This window comes from Thalia democratica, chromosome 4, assembly GCF_965202585.1.
Source record: "Thalia democratica chromosome 4, ktThaDemo2.hap1.1, whole genome shotgun sequence".
Lineage (NCBI taxonomy): Eukaryota > Metazoa > Chordata > Thaliacea > Salpida > Salpidae > Thalia > Thalia democratica.
In genome coordinates this window covers 7176977-7200157 of record NC_139168.1, presented here as the reverse complement: position 1 = coordinate 7200157, position 23181 = coordinate 7176977, and the positions used below count along the sequence as shown (strand labels likewise).

The 23181-nt window shown below is 25.9% G+C and overlaps 2 protein-coding genes across 2 annotated transcripts; both read left to right on the top strand.

The window, feature by feature from the left end:
• The first annotated feature begins 1990 nt into the window (after positions 1 to 1990).
• On the top strand, positions 1991 to 3362 carry LOC145832956 (dual specificity protein kinase CLK1-like). Its single transcript, XM_082940159.1, has 3 exons — positions 1991 to 2439; positions 2633 to 2783; positions 2973 to 3362. Exons 1-3 carry the CDS (start codon positions 1991 to 1993, stop codon positions 3360 to 3362), a joined length of 990 nt encoding a protein of 329 aa, XP_082796285.1.
• Positions 3363 to 8168: 4806 nt separating this feature from the next.
• On the top strand, positions 8169 to 9167 carry LOC145832955 (dual specificity protein kinase CLK1-like). The gene is made up of 2 exons (XM_082940158.1): positions 8169 to 8644; positions 8858 to 9167. Exons 1-2 carry the CDS (start codon positions 8169 to 8171, stop codon positions 9165 to 9167), a joined length of 786 nt encoding a protein of 261 aa, XP_082796284.1.
• The last annotated feature ends 14014 nt before the right edge of the window (positions 9168 to 23181 follow it).

Here is a 23181-nt window from a genome sequence, read left to right as displayed (position 1 = left end):
GCCTTAAATTATATTGGTTATTAAAATTTAGACTTTAATTAACTGAAATTAATTCACAGTTTGTGTTATATTCTTTTTTTTTTTATTGAAAAATTGTTTTAACAATACCTTATGAAATACTACGAATAAAGTATTTCATACATCCTTTATTTTATAAATATCGATCATCGCTATTAAAAAACTAATAAATTATAAACTTACCACACGATTGTTTATGATATCATTAACTGTTACTAATGGCAGAAAACATAACAGCTTTAAAGTATAGCCGAAATAAATACTGCTTAATTTAAACTAAAAAAAAATTTGAGATTAAACTTTGTAAAGTTTTATAACATTTTGTGTTATAATACTTAAACAAATTTTACAGATAGAGTGAATCGAAATTAAAATTTAATTTACTATGTTAAAAAACTTAAAGTTAAAACACATAATAAAATGCATACACAGGTGTCGTTGTTTCCGTTTGTAAAGACACCAGCTTAATTTTTACACGTTAAATACTTAACTACGTTAAAGTAAATAAATAACTTTATTTAGTTAAGTAAATGACTGGTTATATAATGTAGATTAGTAGTTACAATACAGTTTTGATTCAATTAAAAGTTTTAGTTTTCTGTTTTTGAAATTTAAAAACATCAAAACTTATTTCTGATTTTTTATATGTCCATGCTACTATTTTTTTTACAAAGGTTAAATAACTAATGTATTTACAAAATTTAAACAAATTTGTAAATTATAAAGTCATCCTATTATTAATTTATTACTTATGTACGAATACAAAACTTTATTCACTAAAAGATTTTGAGCAACAAAAATTTAAAAATATATATAAATAATTTGTAAACAAAAAATAATTTAATTAATTATTTTTAATGTACTAGACTTAGCCGCAATTTTAAACACCAACAAAAAATCTAAGTTTTCATTTTTTTTTAGTTTTAAGTTATATATAGCTGCGCATATAAAATATTTTTTGCATGATAAATCACACATTTTATCAACTACATACTTTGATATTAGAACTTGTAAGAATGTTATGTTTACTTATATTACAGTTTTTACTCAGTTTTTATTGATAAATATGTCTTAAGTAAAACTTTGAATTACAATTAAAACTGTTTTTTTCAAACTAAATTATTTATTTTGTTTAAATACTTTATGACTATAATAAATTTGCTCTACAAAAAAACAAAAAGCTAGTATATAGAAAAAAACAATCTAGCTTTATTTTTTTAGTTTATTTCAAAATTGTTTCACGCTTGAGTACATTTTTTATAGGAAAAAAAGTTTTGAAACTGAACAAAAATTTGATAAAATCAAAGGCCTGAAAGCTTTCAGAAAATAAATTCTTTAGTAATTTAATAACGGCTACATTGTTTATAAGCAAACATAAAAATAAGTATTTTCTTATGCTAACAAACTATGTGTGTATAAAAAGTTTTAGAAGGGAATGAATGTAAAGTGGTTAATAAACATATTTATAGTGTTATTTAAAAAAGCTTCAAAAAAGTCCTGCAGTATTTTTTAGCAGCTAAATGCTAAAAAGTGTCAACAAGCATATTATATATAAAATATAATACAATTAACATTAAGAAAGCTAACTGTTTTGTTTATCACTTTCGTTTGACAAAGAAACAAAATAACATTAAAATTAAGAAAATATTTTTTTAAATTTATTATTTATTTTGAAGATAAGTTCTATTGTAAAACTAAAACAATTTTAAGTACTACATATCAGTATTATATAAAGTAATACTACAACAACGTGTTATTTTATTAGCAAGTAAACTAACAAATCATTAGGTCTAATTAATAATTCTAATAAAAAAGTTATTATTTTATGATACTTAATTTTATGTATTTCTCAACTCAGAACTATTGAGAAATACTTATTTGGCTTGTAAGCAGTGAGTGTAACATAAAAGTTTTAGATAAAAACTTTAAAAAATATTTTACAATGAAAATTAGAAGTTTACATAAAAGAAAAATGTCTAAATCAAGTCAAGTAAATAAAAACAATCTCATCGGAAAAAAGCTGAGATCCCAATACAACGTTCTCAGCAAACTTGGAGAGGGAGCTTTCGGAACTGTATATAAATGCCTTGATATTACAACCAATCAAAACTTTGCTATCAAGGCAATGAACAACAAGCATGCAACAAATGAGTTGGAAACTTCAGAGAGTCTGAAAGACGCTGATGGAAAGTGCAACTACTTGATTGAATTACTTAGTTGGTTTAAGGAGGATAGCTTAGTTTGCTTGGTTTACCCAGTCTACGGACCTAATACAGAAGTAGCTATGGAAAAAAATAATCAACCGTTTAAGTTGCAAGATGTACAAGTCATGGCTAAACAGCTGATTAAAGCAACAAATTTTCTTCACAAAAATAAAATGTTGCATACCGATATCAAGACGGCAAATATTTTATTAAACAGGTTAATTGTTTTATGCAATTTTTTTACTCTTAAAGTTACTTTTGTATAACACAACTAACAACTTCTTTTTTTTTTGCCATTAAAATTCTTACTAAAAAATATTTCTTTTTCTGTTAAACACTATAGAGATTTTTATTAATAACTAAATTTAATAAATAAAAGATAATTAGTTAATTTAATTTTTAATAAACAGGTATTACTACGAAAAGTCGAAAAATGATTTTTACATGAAGCCTGACATCATATTGTGCGACCTTGGCTCTGTTTACTTTGAGGAAGAATTCGACTATGACGTCATAACAACACTTCAGTACCGCGCTCCTGACGTCATAATGGGTCACAAGGTTGTTTGAGTATATTACTAAGAAAGTAAACCATTTTACATAAACAAGCAACTTATTATAACTAAATATCTTAAACAGAGTAAGCCATTATCTTTGAAAGAAATGTAATCTTATAAACAAAGTGCTTGTATGTTTTGCCTTGTAATCAAACTAGGATTTATAAATTTAACATTAGTTTTATTTAAACAGATCGGGTATCCATGCGACGTTTGGTCAATCGGCTGCACTTTGTTCGAACTTTTCACAGGAGAAACGCTTTTCAAGGTGGATACTGTTCAGGAACTTTTCAGGATGATCCACTTGATGATTGCTCAATTTACTAAACAGGAAGTTCAAAGGATTAACTTGAAATTGACCGAAGATGATAAAAAGAGGAAAGTTGGTCAAAAACTGACTGAAGATAAGGAAAATGTAGATATTTTGAAAAAGCCAGAGTTTACAGAAATTAAAGGTGAAGTTAAGAAGTTAGAGTCTTATTTTGATAAGAACAACGCTGGCGAAAAGAATTTGTTGGAATTGATTGTTTGCATGCTAGATGTAGATCCAGTAACAAGAGTGAAATTAAAAGATTTGATCTAAACAATTACAAACAGTTTTATCGATTTTAAATAATCAAAATGTCTTTAAAGGTAGAATGATTAGGTTTTTTACCTCAATAAAAATAATAACTCATTTGTTTGTTTTATACTTTAATTTAAAATACGATTCATTTTTACTTTTACTTCCTACCATTTCGCAATACTTACTTAGACATAAAACTTAGACGTGATAATAATAGGCATAACTAAGTGGTTTGTAGTACTTGAAGATAAACTCTTAAATGTCAACTAATACTCTTGTTGTTTGTAATTGAGACATTTTATAAAATTCATACTTTTTGCGGACATTGTAGTAAAACATTATTGCGGACATTGGTAAAAACTACACTAAAGGGACTGTAACTCAAAATTAATATAATATCAACTGAAAAGTTATCCTAGCAATCTTTGATATTTGTCGAAAAATTTTTAAACGTAAATTGACACATAATAAAAAAGAAAAATAATTAGATAAGTTACTAACTTCCCGTAATGTTAAATTAATAGAGATTATGGTAGACAGATAAACAATTATATAAATAGTTTGTAACTACTGAGAGTACTATAACAGAAAAAATCTATATAAACATTATCTTTAATAAAAAAACTAATAAAAAAGGTCAATTGAGTAAAAATTACCATAGTAATGTCAGTCTTATCATAAGAATTTAAATCGTCCTACCAAATACATGATATAGGTACGTCAAACCACAATAAAAAACTAACTGACTTTGTATAAATTAAACTTTAAAATGTTTTAAAAAAAGTCCGAATTCACTGCATTTATGAATTATTATAATGTCATATTAATATAAAACATGTTAAACAATGTATTTTGCAATTATTTCGCTGTGGATATGAAGAGGTGATTGTAATGACAGCTTATAAACCTTATCAGTATCAAAAACCCATTTTGCTAACATGTTTTATATTTTTGCTTGAAAACATAATAAGTTCTTTATAAAATATTGATTTATTGCAAATAATTTATAATAAAGTATTGTTTTTATAATCTGAATGAAGTAACACAAAAACTCGTATTTTTTTCAATTCTGTGCTACAATAAACTTTTCCGACGATTTTTAAGTTTTATTAAAATAGCCTTTATAAAAACTTTAAAAGAGTTATTTTTAATTATTTGATTTATTAAGGTTCATCTTGTTTTAAGGGTTATAATGATGAAAAAAAGATTGTTTATAAATGATTGTGTTAATGACTAGTTTTTATTTTAAAAAGTTGCTTAAGAAGTTAGGTAAAAGGACCTCGTATACAAAAATATTTTGAACTAAACACTGCAGATATAGTCTAATGCGTGTCTAGAATTTTAAACAGAAAAAAAAACTATCAGTTGTGATTTTAATGTAAATCACGTAGATTAATTTTTGTTTTTATGTTAAACGTACTTCCACATTAAAAAGGTTTGTACTTAGATTTAAAAGAAAAAACTATTTTTTAATCAGTTAAGCTAAAAAAATATTCAATTTTAATATTATACGAAACGGGTAGCTGTTTAACATGCTTTAAGGGTCAATTTTGCACAAAAACACTTTTGCACAAAGACCTTTTTGCTGGAGGGGTTGCTTTTACACGATGACACATTTTTGAACGCAAATATTTTTGCACAGTCTCGATTTTGCACGAAAGCTAATTTTTAAATGGAGACACTTTTGCAAGGGTCAAATTTTTTTAATTTTTTTTTTAATAATTTTTTACGTTTTTATTAATACTATCACTTTTACCCCTCACACTCAGTCAGCATTTTTTTTCGATTTTAATTAATTTGTTTTTAATCGTTTTTTACTATCACAGTTTTTTTAATTATTACATTTTACTCGGTTCTTTTTACGTTTATTATCACTGTTACCACTAACCCTTACTTCGGTTAATAACTTTTTTTAATATTTTTTTGTTTTTGATTAATTTTTTTTGCTTGTTTGTATTTATTTAATATTTTTATACTTTTTTCGCTCGTGCAAAAAATTACCTTCCGTGTAAAAATGTCTTTGTTTATATTTTACCCGTCCGCCCACAAAACAATACAAATTAAAACAACATTTTATATTGAACTTTATTAAGCTGCATTAAAAAACTTAATCTCAAAATAAAACTATAACTTTAATTTACGAAAGTTTAAAAGTATCTAATTTTTCATTATGTGACAAAAGTCATTATTATTTTTTATCGAGTTATTCGTCAACTATTCAACAAATTTAGATTGGTATTATATTAAATAAGCTAAGAAACTATTTACAAATTTATTACACTTTAAAATTAGTTTAAAAGTAAAATACTTAAAATAAAGATCCTATATAAATAGAAAAATAACTATTTTTGGGTTAACATAATGTTATATAATTTGTCCTATCGGTCTTTTTTTGCACAAAAGTAAAAGGAAAAACGAGTCAATAAATAGAAAAAAGCATAAAATAATTAAAAATACCTGTCTAAGGTAAAGGTTAAGGGCAACAGTGATAGTAAAAATATATGTAGATAAAATATATATGTAAAAATAATAATTAAATAATAATAAAGCAAAGTTACCGACAATATTAATGATAAGGGGCAACAGTGATAGTTAAGAAACATTTAAAGTAAATTAATAAAATTAATAAAAAAATGACAAGAAAAAAAAACCTACAGACCAATGGTAAAGTTTCGTAGTAAGAGTTATAATAATAGTAGTATCTATCTATTTACAAGTTTCTCAGTGCTAAAGTTACCCTTCGTGCAAAATATATTCTCTCGTGCAAAAAAGTCCTTCGTGCATATTTGGTACCTTACATATTTAATCTTTGTACGTTTTGATACAAACTTATTTAACTTAAAATTTAACAGCATTTTAGTTTAGCATTTTATACTAGCAGATCAGATAGTTTGCAAATTGAGCTTGTGGACCAAGTACAGTAGGAAAACAAAAAAAAAGTTATGCATTGTAATTTATAGTACATTATAAACTCTTTTTTAAATGATTGAAATAAAATTGTAAAAATTTTAAAACTAGGCTCTACGTTTTTCTTCAGTAGTTACTAGTCTGTTACTAATGCTTATTTATAACACTTTTAGTCTGAAACATAAACTTTTTATTGGTTAATACTTAAAATATTTAAAAATAAATAATAACACTCTATTGTTTAAAACCTACTTACTGTAACTAAAAAAAATAAAAAAACAAAAAAAAAGTTAAATGTGTGCTGTTATATTTTTTGAATACGTTCTGCACCTGTTACTTTGTTTTATGAAATTTAACCTTTTTATTTTATTTGAATATGCTGCAGAAACCCCTGTAACACAATAAAATTTAATATCTATAATAAAAAATTACTATAAAACAGCTAAAAACTTTTATTAGACGTAACTTACACACAAGATTCCTTGTAAAAACCAGATAAACCAAAAAAACTTTAAGACCTTATTTTTGTTACTTTTTTTTTATCTGTGACCATTTACTGTTTGAGTCTGGTTTGTCTTTTAACACGAACATCATTAGTTTAACAAATACAGAAACTTAATAATATAAATTTTTACTTAATTAATAACTATCTTATAAGCTCATAACGTGTACATGTAGTGTACAAACAAGTAATATTAGGTAGTTATTATTACTGAAAGGATCATGATAACAAAACAATGTTCGAATATTTCAGTCAAAGGACTAGCTGAATAGAAAGACCTTTGGTCATCAAGATACACACCGTTTTATTTTAAAATTTACTTAATCTATTTTTGACTATCTTTATATTTGAAATTTGACTTTTTCGGCTAAATTTTTTTTTAAATATATATTGATTGACATTTAAAGAATGTGTTTTTATTGTCACACTCCTAACAAAAGTTTAATGTTAGTATAATGTAAAAAACTATAATTCAAATCAAAAGTGATTTAAATTTAACATCTAATGAACCTACGAAAAACCTTGTAGTTATCTGCAAGTATCATTTTCTCGTAAATCAGCTTGTGATTTTCTATTATGACATGAAAACTAAACTAAAAACATATTTTACTTGTGACCTAAAGTTCAGTGCAACTCTATCAAACATAATAAAACCAATGATGTAAATTACAGTTTAAAAAAACTTAATAATATTAATTAATTAAAAATTTTTAAAACAAGTATTTTTTCAAAGACACATTCTATAGCAAGTAGAGTATCAATTATTTTTCACGTAATCTGTATACTATACTAGTATTAAAATCTTCAAATACTACCAACAAATTGAAAAATATAAATAGAAATACTTATTATGAGTAACTTATTTATTAATGACATTTGAAGATGAAGAAACTAGGTAAAATAAATACCAAAAAGATAAAATTCAAAAAATGTTAACAATGTTTTTTTCTAAATTATGTGAAGTGTTACACAATTTATCTACTAAAGACTTAGAAACTCCTCTCACTAAAGTTTAAATTTAGTTTTTGAATAGTGGTTTTCCAAAGATATTCATTTTAACTTATTTCTTTACTTAATTTTTGATAACAACTTAAGCTGTAAAACGTTGAGTTTTGTAGATGTTATCAAAATTAGATCATTCCTATAACATTAGATGAGTTCATAGACAAACTACATTTTAATTAATAGATGTTAGGAAGAAATTTTCTAAAACAACGATGATAAATTAACAGCTAAATTAAGCTTTCACTATTTTCAAAGTTTCTAATAAGTAAAATATTTTCTTTTTATTACTATTCAACTTATTTTTAATTAATAAGACCCTTTAAGTCTATTAATATATCCTTATATTAATATTAATTACTAATAGATAACGTGTACACAGCAATTATACTACTATTTAAAATACAATTAGAATGTCCAATTCAAGTCCAGTAAACTCATTGAAAAAATTGAAAGATATACTTACTGTCGTTGGAAACTTGCATGGAAATGGTTTCACATACGAAGTTCTCAAGGAAATCGGCAAGGGAGCCTACGGTGTCGTCTATGAATGCCTTGACGTTTCAACGAACCGGAACGTTGCTATTAAAGCCGTCGAACACGAGTATGGAAACAATGAGCGGGAAGCTTTCGACAGTCTGCACGACGGTGATGGGAATTGTAACCACTTGGTCGAGGTACTCAATGGTTTTACTGATCACACTTTGGCTTGCCTGGTATACCCGATTTACGGCCCCAATCTGAGCAAGGCAATGGAGATTAATAAACAGCCGTTTAAAGCGCAAGAGGTTAGAATAATGGCGAAGCAGCTAGTTGAAGCGGTGAATTTTCTTCACAAAAACGGAATGTTGCATTGCGATATCAAGCCGGAAAATATTTTATTAAACAGGTTAATTAATTGACAGGACATGAAGGCTTTACTTCAATATAATTTTTACCAATCAAATGCCTCTATTAACTGTTCTTGAAGATGTTTGTTTATAACAAATTATAACCACTTTAAATGACTTTTTTTTTTTTTTTTTAAATTTTATTTACTACAAATTGATTCGTCTTTATTTATAGTATAATATGTTAAAAAATAAATACTTTTTTTAAACAGGTTCTACTACGACCAGACTAAAATGTTTTCTTACTTTATGCCCGACATCAAACTGTGCGACCTTGGTTCTGTGCGTTGGGAGAGAGATTTCAACTATGACGTCATAACGACACTTCCTTACCGCGCCCCTGACGTCATAATGGGCCATAAAATTGGGTATCCATGCGACGTTTGGTCGATCGGCTGCACTTTATACGAACTCTTCACAGGAAAGGTTCTCTTTAATGCATTGACGGTTCAGGAATTGCTCCGGATGATCCATTTTATGATAGAGAATTTTACTGGCGATGAAGTTGAAATGATAAACTGAAAACTCTCTAAAGACGGGGAAATTGTTGATATTTTGAATGAGCAAGAGTTGGGACCCATAAAGGGCAAAACCTTGCTTTACGAATCAAAGAAGATGCGTTCTTACACTAATAACCAAAATAGAGTTAAGTTATTGTGGAAACTAATAAATAGGATGATTGACCGAAATCCAGTATCAAGAGTTAAACTGAAAGACTTAGTTGAAGAAGAAGAAGAAAATTAAATGGTAATTTTTCTGTGTGACCGTAATATCAACAAAGGAAACTTAACCTTTTGTGTTTGTTTTATGGACTACTATGTTTTTTACTTTGTTGCACTTATTTTCACTTTAACTCAGTAGCTTTTTGTTTTCGTTACTGAGATGGAAAACCTTGTGTTATTTATAAAATAAAAAAAGTTGTTTTGTACTACTTTAAAACAAACTTTAGAATTTTTTTTTTTAATCCTGCTTCTATATTTTTTGTTTTCAGTAGTTTAACCCTTATAAACAAAATTTGTAATTTAATTTGCTCGATTAGTAAAAAAGTGTAGCCTACATTTATAAAACGTATTCTTTAGATATTAAATGAATATTTTTAACTTTTAGAAAATAGATAAAATATTTTTATATAGGACCTCAAAACAAAACAAAGCTACAAAACAGTGCAAGTAAATTTTTTCTAACAAGGTTTTCCGGAGTTTAATGAAGTAAGACAAAAATTCATAGTATTTTATAGTTTGTCGCATCATAATTTTTTTGAATGTCTTTTTGTTTTTAAATATGCCTTTATGGCAGCTTCTAAGATTAATTGTAGACCATCAGTTGCAAACTTGTTTTTCCTAGATTCTAAAATAGATAGAAATTTAAGAAAGAGATATAGTATTAAAGCTAACGTTTAAAAATAAAAAAATCAGTAGTACACTGGTTAGTTAAAAATAGAAACATATACTTTATATAATATAAAGTATATATATAAACATATTAACATATTTTTAACGGTCATATTTCTTTTACTCGTTGGTATCAGACGAGCGGTCGCTTATCGAAACAAAGTTATACAAACAAAGTAAAAAAAACAAGTTAGTGAAGAATAAAATAAATTGGCAATTGGTGTTTTTAAAGCTAAAAAAATTAATTAGAGTTTTTGTTTTACTTTGTACACCTTTGCAGCTCTTGCTCCCGGGACTTTTGCACAAATAACGAAAGCCGTCCTTTAGGCCGCGTCCTTATGCTGGTCGGCACCTAATTAGTTTTTTGCTTGATGTACGAGTAGTTACGCACAATTTTTCGGTATGTTATTTTTCTTTTAAACTCAATATTAACATATATAAATTACAAGTAAAGTTTTATGTTTTATAGTATGTATCTTTGGTGTCGTACTACAAACGCTACAGATTTGTAGTAGACAGCCTGGTATTATTCTATAATAAACACTTCAACTTACTTTGTAATTTTATTTATCAGGATCATTTTATTGTCGTCATTTAACTAATTACATTGTTACACAGTATTAAATACCTAGTATGTCTAGTAAATAAATTACATCTTAGTTTGTTTGTGTATAAAGGTCTATTGAAAGTTAGTTATGGCAAGTTTGTAATACATCAAAGCTAATCATTTGTTTAGTTGTTATGGCATTTATAATTATCTACTAAAACTTATATGTTAAGTAACATTCTGTAGTAGGTACATTGATTTAATTTATATTACATTTAACATTTGGTATATGTCTATTTCAAGTTTGACCACTGTTTTGATTATATGTATTATTACTTTGTTGATCAGCAGGTCTGATAACATCTTTTGTTGGTTACTTGATAAACTATACAAAGTAAGTGAGTACATTAACTTCTCGTTTTAATTAGTATCGTTGTCACTCCACAACAACTTAAATTTTGGAAAATCTACGCTAAAGTTTTCCATTTACACAAGTAAGTATTTACGTCTTAACTTGTATAAAACAGTTTAGGCGTCTTTTAAGTTAGACTTTAATAAATCAGACTGTTTTTGTCCACGATTTTTCAAGTAATTATGTAATATTTTTCATTTTTACCTTTTTACTATTATTACGTCATCACTTTGTAGTCTTATACAGTTTAAACTTAGTTTAGCATAAATTTCACTTACACTTTAGTTGTATGTGTATGGTATGTTTTATAAATTATTTAATTGCTCTATATTTTTAAGTTGAATAAAGCAACTTATATAGTAATGAATAACACTAACTATATGTCCATGTATTGGATAATGTGCATCTTAATTAAACTAACAGATACAAATATATATGGCAATTAGCTCTTAAATATTTTACTGCTGTATATAAATGAATCTAATTTTTATATGATTTACATGATCGTTTCTAGTTTTATATCACAAACAACATATGTATTTAGCTATAAATTTAAAACATTAAACTGTTTCTTTTAAGTAATAATTACAGTTCAAATAAAATTCCATTTAGAGCCTTTATGAGTTTAAAGGTCTCTATTAGATTTAACCATTATATATAACTTTATTTACCACCGTATGTGTTAAAATAAATAAACAATGGTAGGTACCAGCTCTGTACTTTTGATAAAATAAATCAAATACCGTTACACCGACTAAGTACCATTATAATTTTAAGTTTTTATTTTTAGTTATATTTTAATAACAATTATTTAGTGCCATCTAAGCCAAGGTTTTGGTCTACAGGGTTTTTTATGTGTATCATATACAATGTTTTCTAATGTCTTATATCTAAGCATAAATTTGCTGTTAATTAGTTTGAAAGACATTAATATCCTTACTTACCTATGTTTTGAAGTACATCTACTAAGTTTAAGTTTTTTAAAGTATCTTTTTTTTCTCGGTTAACCTTAACACTTTTCATTATTTTAAAAAATCAAATCATTTCGTCTATGTAAAATGAAGGGTAAACTTGGTCTTTTAACTGTAGAAACGCCTGGGATTAATGTAGTTCAGCCTTACATTCTTTATTATACTTCTGCTTAATTAGACATTACAATCAATAATCTTAAATTTATCAGCATTATAAGCAACCACGTGAATTTATTTGACATAAAAGTCCAGGCAGGTAAATTAGAATTCCTGGCATTGATGATTTAAAAGTTTAGATATTCTACCACATTTTATTCATACCCATATAATTTTCATTACTGGCTGGTTCAACAAAATATCAAAACGACAACGTAAATGCTTGTGATGTTTCTAAAACTTTGCTTTGTGATATAAATGCTGTTATAATGTTGATTTTAATTTTGAAATATATCTCCTTTGCTTTAGTTCTGATTTTCGATAATATATAAACTGTTAGGTTATATTTGCATCTGTTTTGCCATAATAGCTAATTAAAGCTGGATAAGTTTGTTTAATTTATAAAGTTTTAATACTTTAAATGTACAAAAAAAAGTTTTTGCACGCTGAATTTTTCTTATTATCAAAGCATTTAATCAGTTTTGTTCTTTTAAATTAGATTTAAGCAACAAAAATCAAAACTGCCTTTAATAAGTACACTTGCTCTGCTTATGCAGCTTTTGAATGGAAAACTTTCAAGTATTAAAATTCACGTAAACGTTATGTGCAAAAAAAAAACAGTCTTATCTTTGTAAATATGTTTCAAATAAAAAAATAATAGCAATTTACAGAAAGGTAAACTAATAAGTACTAAATGAACTTATTTAAATCTAAAGTTTTTAAAGTTTATATACCAGCATTGAAGTCAACAAGCAAGTGGTTGTGTGGTTCAGCGATCGCCGACCCGATGCGTGAGTAGAAGGTCGCGAGATCGAGTCCGGTGGTACACACTTTTATTGATAAAATTTTATCTATATTTTAGGTTTAACTAGTCAGCATCTTAAATTATTCTTTAACTTTACTATGTACAAAAGTATTTCGTTTTCAAAACAATAATTCCGTAACAGAAGGTATTTACAAATATCAACGAATAGTATAAACTTAATTCAAAAAACATAAATTGAATAGAATAGTTCTAATTTTATTAAAAAAAAACACAAAGAACTAAAATATGGTTAGAAAAGTTGTTAAAAAAGTTATGCTTTGGTGTTAATTTTTCTGTGTTGACTTAAATGATTTGAAGAAACTTTCACCTTACCTCTAACCGATTTTCTAATTTCCACGCCAATGCAAAATGGGATCAAAAAAAAGCGACCTTGGAGTTTTAAGCTGATTTATTTTAAATGTGGCTACACACAAACAGATTGTGAACATTTTGAAACGACTCAAATGAAGTTTTGTTGTGGAATTTTTGATTTTATGTTATTTTTATGACTTTTTGTAAGTTTTCCAGTTTTTTTTCGAAAAATGAGCAATGATACAAAAAAGCTTTCTTTGAATATGTTAAGAAAAAAAATTACTGACCAACGGTAAGGGTTGCGATTAGATTATTAGTAAAACTAACTGACTGTGAAATAGTGTGATAACAAGTGAACTGTCTTTGAAAGGTATAAAAATCATCAAAAATTGTTTAATGTTGTATTTATACACTACTTTTTGATACAGTTTCAAATTAACTCCATTGTGCTTATTCCAATAAAATATTTTGGGTTCGAGTTTCATTGATAGTTGCCAAAACATCGATTATGAAAATAATTTTGTTATGTATACTCGAAAATGTAATAGTATCCAAGTGGAATCATGGCGGAGAGGTCACCACCGGTGCCTTCCAATCCAGAGACCCGAGTTCGAGTCCGCACTGCAAATCTTTTTAACTAACAAAATTTCGTTGACTTTTTTAATCTTATTTTTTTAGTTTAACTATTTTCAATAACTAAGAATTTTTACTTTAATTAGCATCTATGTTACAGCTCCTTAAAGGTAGGTTGCTTTTCTTCATTTCTATTTTTTTTGTGAATTATTTTCTTGTTTTATAGTTAGTATATATAATGCTGATACTATTTATCTTTTTATTATTTAATCAATATTTATCTTTCTTTTCGTTTATTGCTTTCTGTAACTATTTAAAATGATTTGAAGTACCAAGAAATCAAAAACTTTTCGTTTATAGCAATTAAAACTAATATCAACTACATACCAATAAAATAAAACGTAGTGAGGAAATTTTGTCAAATAAAAAACAAATAATTGTTTTTTTCAACAAGTATCAAATTATTTTTCAATAATGTTATTCATATATTATTCTTAAATAAAAAATTATTCTAGTTTTTCAAAGCATTTAATCCGAAAAATAATAATATAACTATGCTTTATACACTAAAAGTATGACAAACTAACATTAGAACTATGAAGGCTTTATTAAGCATTAAATTCTGGATCACTAGTTATCAAAATTATAAGTTATCATCCAATAAGAAAAGAATAAAAAACGTGCGGAATTGTATGCATAAAAAAGCATTTGAAAATAAATTTAACACCAAAAGTGATGTATAAAATAATTTAGAGAAATATTATTACAGCTGGTTTATATAGTACAACTGTGCAGCCGACATTATAATTAATACAAAAGAGAAAATATTCAAGATTATACCAACAATAAATGCAACCGTTATAAATTTCTTAAACTTTTTATAAAGATCATCAAAACGTCTATCAAAACACTTCTGTATACTATCTGCACTCTGATTCAACAAATTAAAACATCTCACAGACGCTTCTTGGTTGTCTTTGATTTGCCGTTCAATACCATTTAGTCGATTGATAACTGCTTGCTCGTTTCTTACAACTTCGTTCAATGTGTGGTTTATGAAGTTGAAACGAAATATTGATACACGGTTAGAGGTGTCATCATCATCGATAGGGTGGGATTGGATCGGTTGATAACCTCTTTGTATAAAACTTCCATAATTTGATAAGTCATTGTTAGCCGAATAGTTCATAGGAACTAAATTTGTTGTAGAAAGTACTTGATTTGTAACCGTGTTTATTGACCGCGAATTACTAGAACTGGCAGCAAGTAATGGAGCTATGCTACTTGCGTCAGAAGAAACTGTAGAAGCTGGATGACTATTAACACCACTCGATAAAGACGTTTTTATTCCACAATCTGCTGCTGGAGGCACTCCGCCCTTCATCATACTGTTTGCAATTAATACGAAATTTAGATTAGTATATTGTCCGTCAGAGTGAATAATATTTGATAATGTTGAAGCACTTCGTGCATCAGAACGTGTTATAATGCTTGTTGGTTCAGAAAACTGCGTCAGTGTAGGAAAGTTGACTCTGTTTTGCTGGATTCCAGGATTTTGATTAGTCATAGAATTGCTTGATACTGGAAAATTGCTGGATCTTAAGCCACTCTCACTGTTTTTCTTCGGTTGTGAATGCATGACAGGTGTTTTAATTTAATCAAATACAAAAGCTGCAAGAGTATTACTTGTTTTGAAAATATTCAAAGAAAACACTTACAATTATTATGATGGTAAACTATATTTTTTATTATATAATAAAAAAAAATTCACTTAATATATTAAAATTAACAGAATTTAAAGATATACATTTATGGTAAGGTTTTTAAGAAACAAATTTGTCTTTTAAATTTTTAAGTATTTTATTACAAAGTTGTACTATAAAACAAACAATAAACTCTGTTTGATAAAACCTGTGACTTGTTTAACTAAATACTACTGATTGATTAAAAGTTTATGTAAAGAAGTTTAATAATTTTACTCAATTTGGTTGTATATTTGTTAATTTAAAATTTTACTTTTGTAAATTTTAAACCTAAGTTTCTTTCAACAAAAGTAAAATGTAATATTTCGGTTAGATATAAAGAATATTTTACTTTCCACGTAAGTATGATCGAAAAAATTAAACTAATTAAGCTTTCTGAATGGATTCCTCTTATTAAACAATCTATATTTAATAAAATTTGTGGTCTGTAATGTTAATATATGCTGCATTTTCTGATTAACGGTGATGTTTACAGCCTTACATATAACTTTCAACTGATTACAAAGTACAAAATCAAAGTAGTTTAACTAAATGTTTACATTTACTTAAAGTAGTTGAAATTAATAACTTAAAGTTTTTTTTTTAATAAAGAGAACGAAAATGCATTTATGTTATAAAGTATCTAAACTGTTTCAATGAAAAGTATAAATATTTATATCGTTTTGTAAAAATTCGATTCTTACCTAACTAATTAAAATTGTATTTCACATAAACTACTAGATTTAATTTTAAGCAGAACTTGAAACATTTTTCTTAAAAAAAATTGTTTCTAAACTAAACATTTATTATACTTTTTCAAAATTTTAATTCTCGTAATGCATTCTTAACTTAATATTGATTCGTTTAAAAGTAAAGAGGAATCAACTGTATTTCGAATACGGTACTTGAGGAGGCTTCTTGATTTTTTGTTAATTTAAGCATCTACATAAACCTTTCTCTAAATCGTTTTAAATTGTGCTCAATGTTTTTACGTGATTATTGGCCCAATATGAAAAAAGATCGGATAAAAATGTAAAGTCGATTTTTTTTTCGTTCTCATACAGTTTGCATTGGGATGGTTTTCAGAAAATATAAAGTAACGTCTATAAAAACTTTTTCAAATATGCTAAATTTTTCTACAAGGTTGTTGTATGGTAGTTCAAACATACTTATACCTCATTACGCCTTCCTATCGTAATATTGGTTCGTAAGAAAATAAAGAACAATAAACAGTAGGTCGGCTTCGGTGGCTTAAGGAGTTTTTCGATTTTACGTAATTTTTATCACTTTTTGTAAATTTTCTTGAATTTTTTAAAGAAAAAAAATAAGCAACTCCATAAAACTTTCTCTGAATCTTATTAAATGTGAACAATGTGTTTATGTAATATTGGGCCACTTAAAAGCAAAATCGAGTAAAAAATTTAAAGTCAATTTTTGTTTTTCTCATACAGTTTGCATTTGGATGGTTATCAGAAAGTAGAAAACGTCGTCTAAAAAATTTTTTTAATCAGCTAAATTTTTGCAAATGGTGGTTGTATGGTAGTTAAAAAACTTTAGCAGAAAACTCAAAGATTGCCGTATTTATCAGCACCCTAATCAACAGCATTTTACTTTTTACTTAAAACCCAAGCCACGGTGTTTTTTTATTTTTATTATAAAAAGTCCATGCTTGAGATTGATTATGTATCGAAATAAAAATTCAAAATGGGCAGAAGTAGTTTACAAACAAGCGAACAAGAGAATTGTTAAAACTCTTGATGTGAATAGTTTAGCTATTAGTCTACTGCATAAGCAATTTAAAAGTAAAAAGCACAATATAGATATAACTAAATACCTTAAGATTATGCGGATCGAAATTCGGCAAACTCCGTACTAAAGCATATTGATTAAACTGTTTGTTAAAATTAAATGATAATGAAAATTAATTTTTTTTTGTAGAGAAACTTCTGTAAATCATCAATAAAAAGTGTTTAGCATTCGTTTTGAATTTAACGTTAAAAAGGCGACAACTCAAATGTAAAATATTTAAAAAAAAACGTGTACTTATCTGTAGCTATTACCTAAAAACCTTTATTTTTGTAAAAATATTAATATTTCGTATAAATTCTGCTACAATAAGGATTTAAAAATAAGGTTCTCTAGTAATTTTTTATATTTTCCATTAGCTTTTTTTTTGAAAATTAAAAATAGTTTTTTTTTATATAAATTGCAGTTATACCTACAAACGCTTTTGTATCATATATATAACTTTTTGAGCTGTGACCCTTAAATTTGTTTTGGAGTTTCAATATGCAGAATATTTATTGTACAAATTTGAATAGTCATATAACAATATATAATAAAAATTATGTAAAACTACAATGTAAAATTTAATACACATTGGTGGTTTGTTTACTTAAAATGGTTCTGTTTAATAATTTACTGGTAAATTAGGATTTTCTTTTATATGGGACACTATGTATTTATTGTCTTCTTTAAAAGTATTCTAGTAAGCAAAACTTGTGTTATTTCTAATTATGCCAATTTTACATTGTTTGAAATTTTATTGTTTTAATTTGGTTAACTTATGAACGTTTACTTTTTTTGTTAAATCTATAGGTAAAGATAAGTATTTATAACTCAAAACAAGTCACTAGGCATACGTTTATAGTTTAAGCTAAGCTAACTCTACCAGTTATCAAACCACTTATATTTTTAAATTTAGTCGGAGTTAAATATCTTATAGTGTATTGTTTATCTTATGACATATAGTATTTTACTCTTTTGTTTTTTTTTAATACAAAATATTAATGTTAAATATTATTTTCATAAAACAATAAAGATAAAGTAAATAGTTGATGCGTAGCTCGATAGTAAAAAGGTCTTTTAACAAATAAAGTTTTTTGACTACATTTTTTATGCGCTTTTTTCATTCCACTTAAAAAAATTTTAACTCATTAAATATTTTAATCCTAACTTTTTTTAATTTTAATTAACTCGTATTGATTAAGTAAAATGCTTTTTATATATAAGATTTTAATAAAGGTTTTATAAAACAATAAAAACAAAATAATCTATTTTGTGTTATTAAATTTTTCTGTTTACTAATAAAGTTTAGTTATTTTTTCAACGTTTTTTGAACAGAATAATTTTACATTTGATATTTTTACTCTTTAGCTAATAAAGTGCTAAGTTGTTCAAGCTCTCGGTAATTAGTTCGATATTAACAAAAAATTTTTGCTTTAGCTTTAGGCGTTTGTCAAAATCTTAAATATAGTCTTCTATAGCATGAAATATAAGGATTTTTACATAATTAGTATTTTCAAAAAATAATCTGGAATTTTTTTTTTTACAAATTCTTTAAGTTAAGTGTTTGAGGTGAATGCTTCTATTATTTGTGTAAGTGGTTCTTGAAATAAGAAAACTAGTCCTACAAACATTATACTATATTGGTAATAATGGAAAACTCTATACGAATCAATTCTACTATGAAAAGTATGAAAAGCTAAATTAAAACGAAAAAAAAAACAATTTAAGAATAACGAGTTATTTAATATACACAATAAGAATACCTCAATAATTTTTTAGTTTCGCAAACAGTACACTGAAAATCTACTTTAAACGTTTGGTAATAGTTAATACTTACATACATGGTAAAAAATTAAATTTTCTATTTTACTACTAATAAAAATTAAGACGTTAAAAATTAAATATTGTGCATAACTAGAATAATAGTTCGGCAACATAAAAAAAATTTCACAAAGTTATGACGGAACAAAAATTGTTCAAAAATTTTTTAAAAGGAAATGTATTACCTATTTAATTTATTTACGCTATTGTTAGTTTATTTATTTTGTTCGGGTGTAACACTGATACCAAATATTTTTTTCAACCTTATAAAGTAAAATAATATACTAACTCTTCAATTTTATTCATATTGATTAAACATAAATCGCTGAATTAACAGCTTAGGCGGTAAAATATGCATACATTTATGAGTTAAAAGCGTATGAAAAAAGAGCTGAACATAACTTATAAAAGTGACACTGAAAAAGAAGGGGATCACAATAAAGTCTGAAATTAATTTATAAAAGTTATTCAGAGAAACTGGAGAAGAGCTGATTAATATAGTACAACTGTACAGACAATAACACAATTATTGCAATTAGAAAAACGACTTGTAACACACTTGCAATGGTTGCGCACCTTTGCCTTCTTTCGCCTTTTGCATCATCATGAAGTTTATCAAGATAGTCAAAGCGCTTGTCAATGTTATCAAAACGGTTTTGACTATCAGCTACACTCTGATCAAGCGAATAAAAGCGACTTTCATACGCTTTGTGGTTACGGTCTATTTGCTGCTCGAGTCCTTCTAAAAGCGTGTGATCTGACTGCTGATTTCTTATGACCCTGCTTAATTTGGAGTTTACACGATTGAAATCGAACATCGGCAAGTTGTGGTTACTGGTGTTGGGTTCTTTTTGAAGGTAACTTCCGAGAAATCTTCCACCAGATAAATCATAATTGCATGAGGAGCGAAAATTGTTTGAAGCACTATTATTTCTGGAAGCTGTTAAATCAGTATTAGTCAAGTACTTCGTAGGAGCTACGCTCGATGTATAAGGTATTTGGTTGGTGTTGTAAGGTCTCGTACCACCAAATTTTGGAGAATATGGTGGAGCAGAACTATTTAAAGATTTTGGAATGTCAGAAAAAGCTGTAAAATGTGGATAAGTTTCAACACCCCTCAATATTCTTGTTCCACTACTTGCCTGTTGAGGTACTCCGCCGTTTATCATGTTATTTGTTAAATTTTGTATACGATATTGTTCGTAAGCCTTTTGTTGATCAGAAGGTGTTATACTGTAGGTTGATCCGGGAAACTTGGTCAGTGTCGAATAGTTGGCACTATGGATTCCAGGATTTTGATTAGTCATAGAACTGCTAGATACTGGAACATACTGGTAAATGGATTGAAATACTTTCTCACTGTTTTTCTTAGATTGTGACTGCATGACAGGTATTTTAAAAAATTACAAAAGCTGTAGAACCTTACATTGGTAACGGGTGATTCAAATTAAAAGTTCTTACAACTAATATTAAGGTCTTTTATACTTTAATATCAACTTATAAACACAGTTTATACTCAATGTACTACTTAAAAACAGCAGAGTTTAAAAAATATACAAATATACCTTTAAATAATTTAAAATGTAGACCTGTATGGCTTTATTTTTAAAATAAAGAACCATATATTGATTTTTATACACAAAATTGTACTGTAGATAAGTTAAAAGTATCTAATTTTTCTTTGACTATTTACTACTTATTGACTTAATATGAGAATAATTATAAAGACGTTTTACTTAACTTTGTTTTGTATATGCTACGTTAATATAAAGCGAAATCTATAAACAAATAAATTTCAAAGTACTTGAAATTAAGAGATATAAAAAAATATTTATACTTGCAATAATGAACTAATAAATTATAACAATTAAGTAATCAGTATTCTCAGTATGCTTATTAAGAACAACTTTAACTAATAAAGTTTATAATCTTTGATGTCAGTTTATGCTACTAAATATAATTACTGGTGATATCTACAGATTTGAACTGTAACTTACAACTGATTAAAAAGTATAAATTCAATATAATTTAATTACTGAATCAAATTAGGACTAGTTAGTAACTTTTTTATTACAGAAAACATTAATGTACTTCTATTAGCACTTATCTAAACTTCACATAAAAACTATAAAGATGTTTAAAATCGTTGGAAAAAAACTTAACTTTTACCGAAATAAATGAAACTGCTATTGATGTTATTAACGAGACTAAATTTATAGCAACATTTAAACTTTTAAGTTTTTAATCTGAACAAGAAAATATTTTCATCACTAAATTTATTTTGTAATTTTACTTAATTATTAATCATACTGTAATAATGCCTTAAAATCTTAGTTCTGCTTCTAAATCAGCAAATGAGAATTAGAAGCCTTTTACTTTACTTTATTCCAATTGAAAAACCTTTTCCACAATATCATTAAAAAATCAATTTTATTTCAAGTTTTAAATTTTTTGTACAGCACTTATTCTGCAACGAGTTTAAAACTTAAAATAGAAAGCAAGTATTTTACACACAGACAAAAACGATAAAAGTTTGAAACTTCTGTAAAAAGAAAATAATTTTAATATTGCTCCTACTGCATTAGCTGTTTATTTTTTGATTAAAAAACCAGTCACTGCTTAAAAGCTTCTTTGGATTAAATTTTGCCGAACTCGGTAGTTTTATTTAATAAATTCTTTATTCTTTATTATTTTCGTTAATCGGGATTTTATTACTTTTGCTAAATATACCTACAATGTTATACTTACTTTATTATAATGTGTTTAGCTGGACTTTCTTTTATAAAAAAAAGTTAGAATGTATAACTTTAGGTAACTTTTGACTAAAATAAATCATTTTAGCCTTAAATTATATTGGTTATTAAAATTTAGACTTTAATTAACTGAAATTAATTCACAGTTTGTGTTATATTCTTTTTTTTTTTATTGAAAAATTGTTTTAACAATACCTTATGAAATACTACGAATAAAGTATTTCATACATCCTTTATTTTATAAATATCGATCATCGCTATTAAAAAACTAATAAATTATAAACTTACCACACGATTGTTTATGATATCATTAACTGTTACTAATGGCAGAAAACATAACAGCTTTAAAGTATAGCCGAAATAAATACTGCTTAATTTAAACTAAAAAAAAATTTGAGATTAAACTTTGTAAAGTTTTATAACATTTTGTGTTATAATACTTAAACAAATTTTACAGATAGAGTGAATCGAAATTAAAATTTAATTTACTATGTTAAAAAACTTAAAGTTAAAACACATAATAAAATGCATACACAGGTGTCGTTGTTTCCGTTTGTAAAGACACCAGCTTAATTTTTACACGTTAAATACTTAACTACGTTAAAGTAAATAAATAACTTTATTTAGTTAAGTAAATGACTGGTTATATAATGTAGATTAGTAGTTACAATACAGTTTTGATTCAATTAAAAGTTTTAGTTTTCTGTTTTTGAAATTTAAAAACATCAAAACTTATTTCTGATTTTTTATATGTCCATGCTACTATTTTTTTTACAAAGGTTAAATAACTAATGTATTTACAAAATTTAAACAAATTTGTAAATTATAAAGTCATCCTATTATTAATTTATTACTTATGTACGAATACAAAACTTTATTCACTAAAAGATTTTGAGCAACAAAAATTTAAAAATATATATAAATAATTTGTAAACAAAAAATAATTTAATTAATTATTTTTAATGTACTAGACTTAGCCGCAATTTTAAACACCAACAAAAAATCTAAGTTTTCATTTTTTTTTAGTTTTAAGTTATATATAGCTGCGCATATAAAATATTTTTTGCATGATAAATCACACATTTTATCAACTACATACTTTGATATTAGAACTTGTAAGAATGTTATGTTTACTTATATTACAGTTTTTACTCAGTTTTTATTGATAAATATGTCTTAAGTAAAACTTTGAATTACAATTAAAACTGTTTTTTTCAAACTAAATTATTTATTTTGTTTAAATACTTTATGACTATAATAAATTT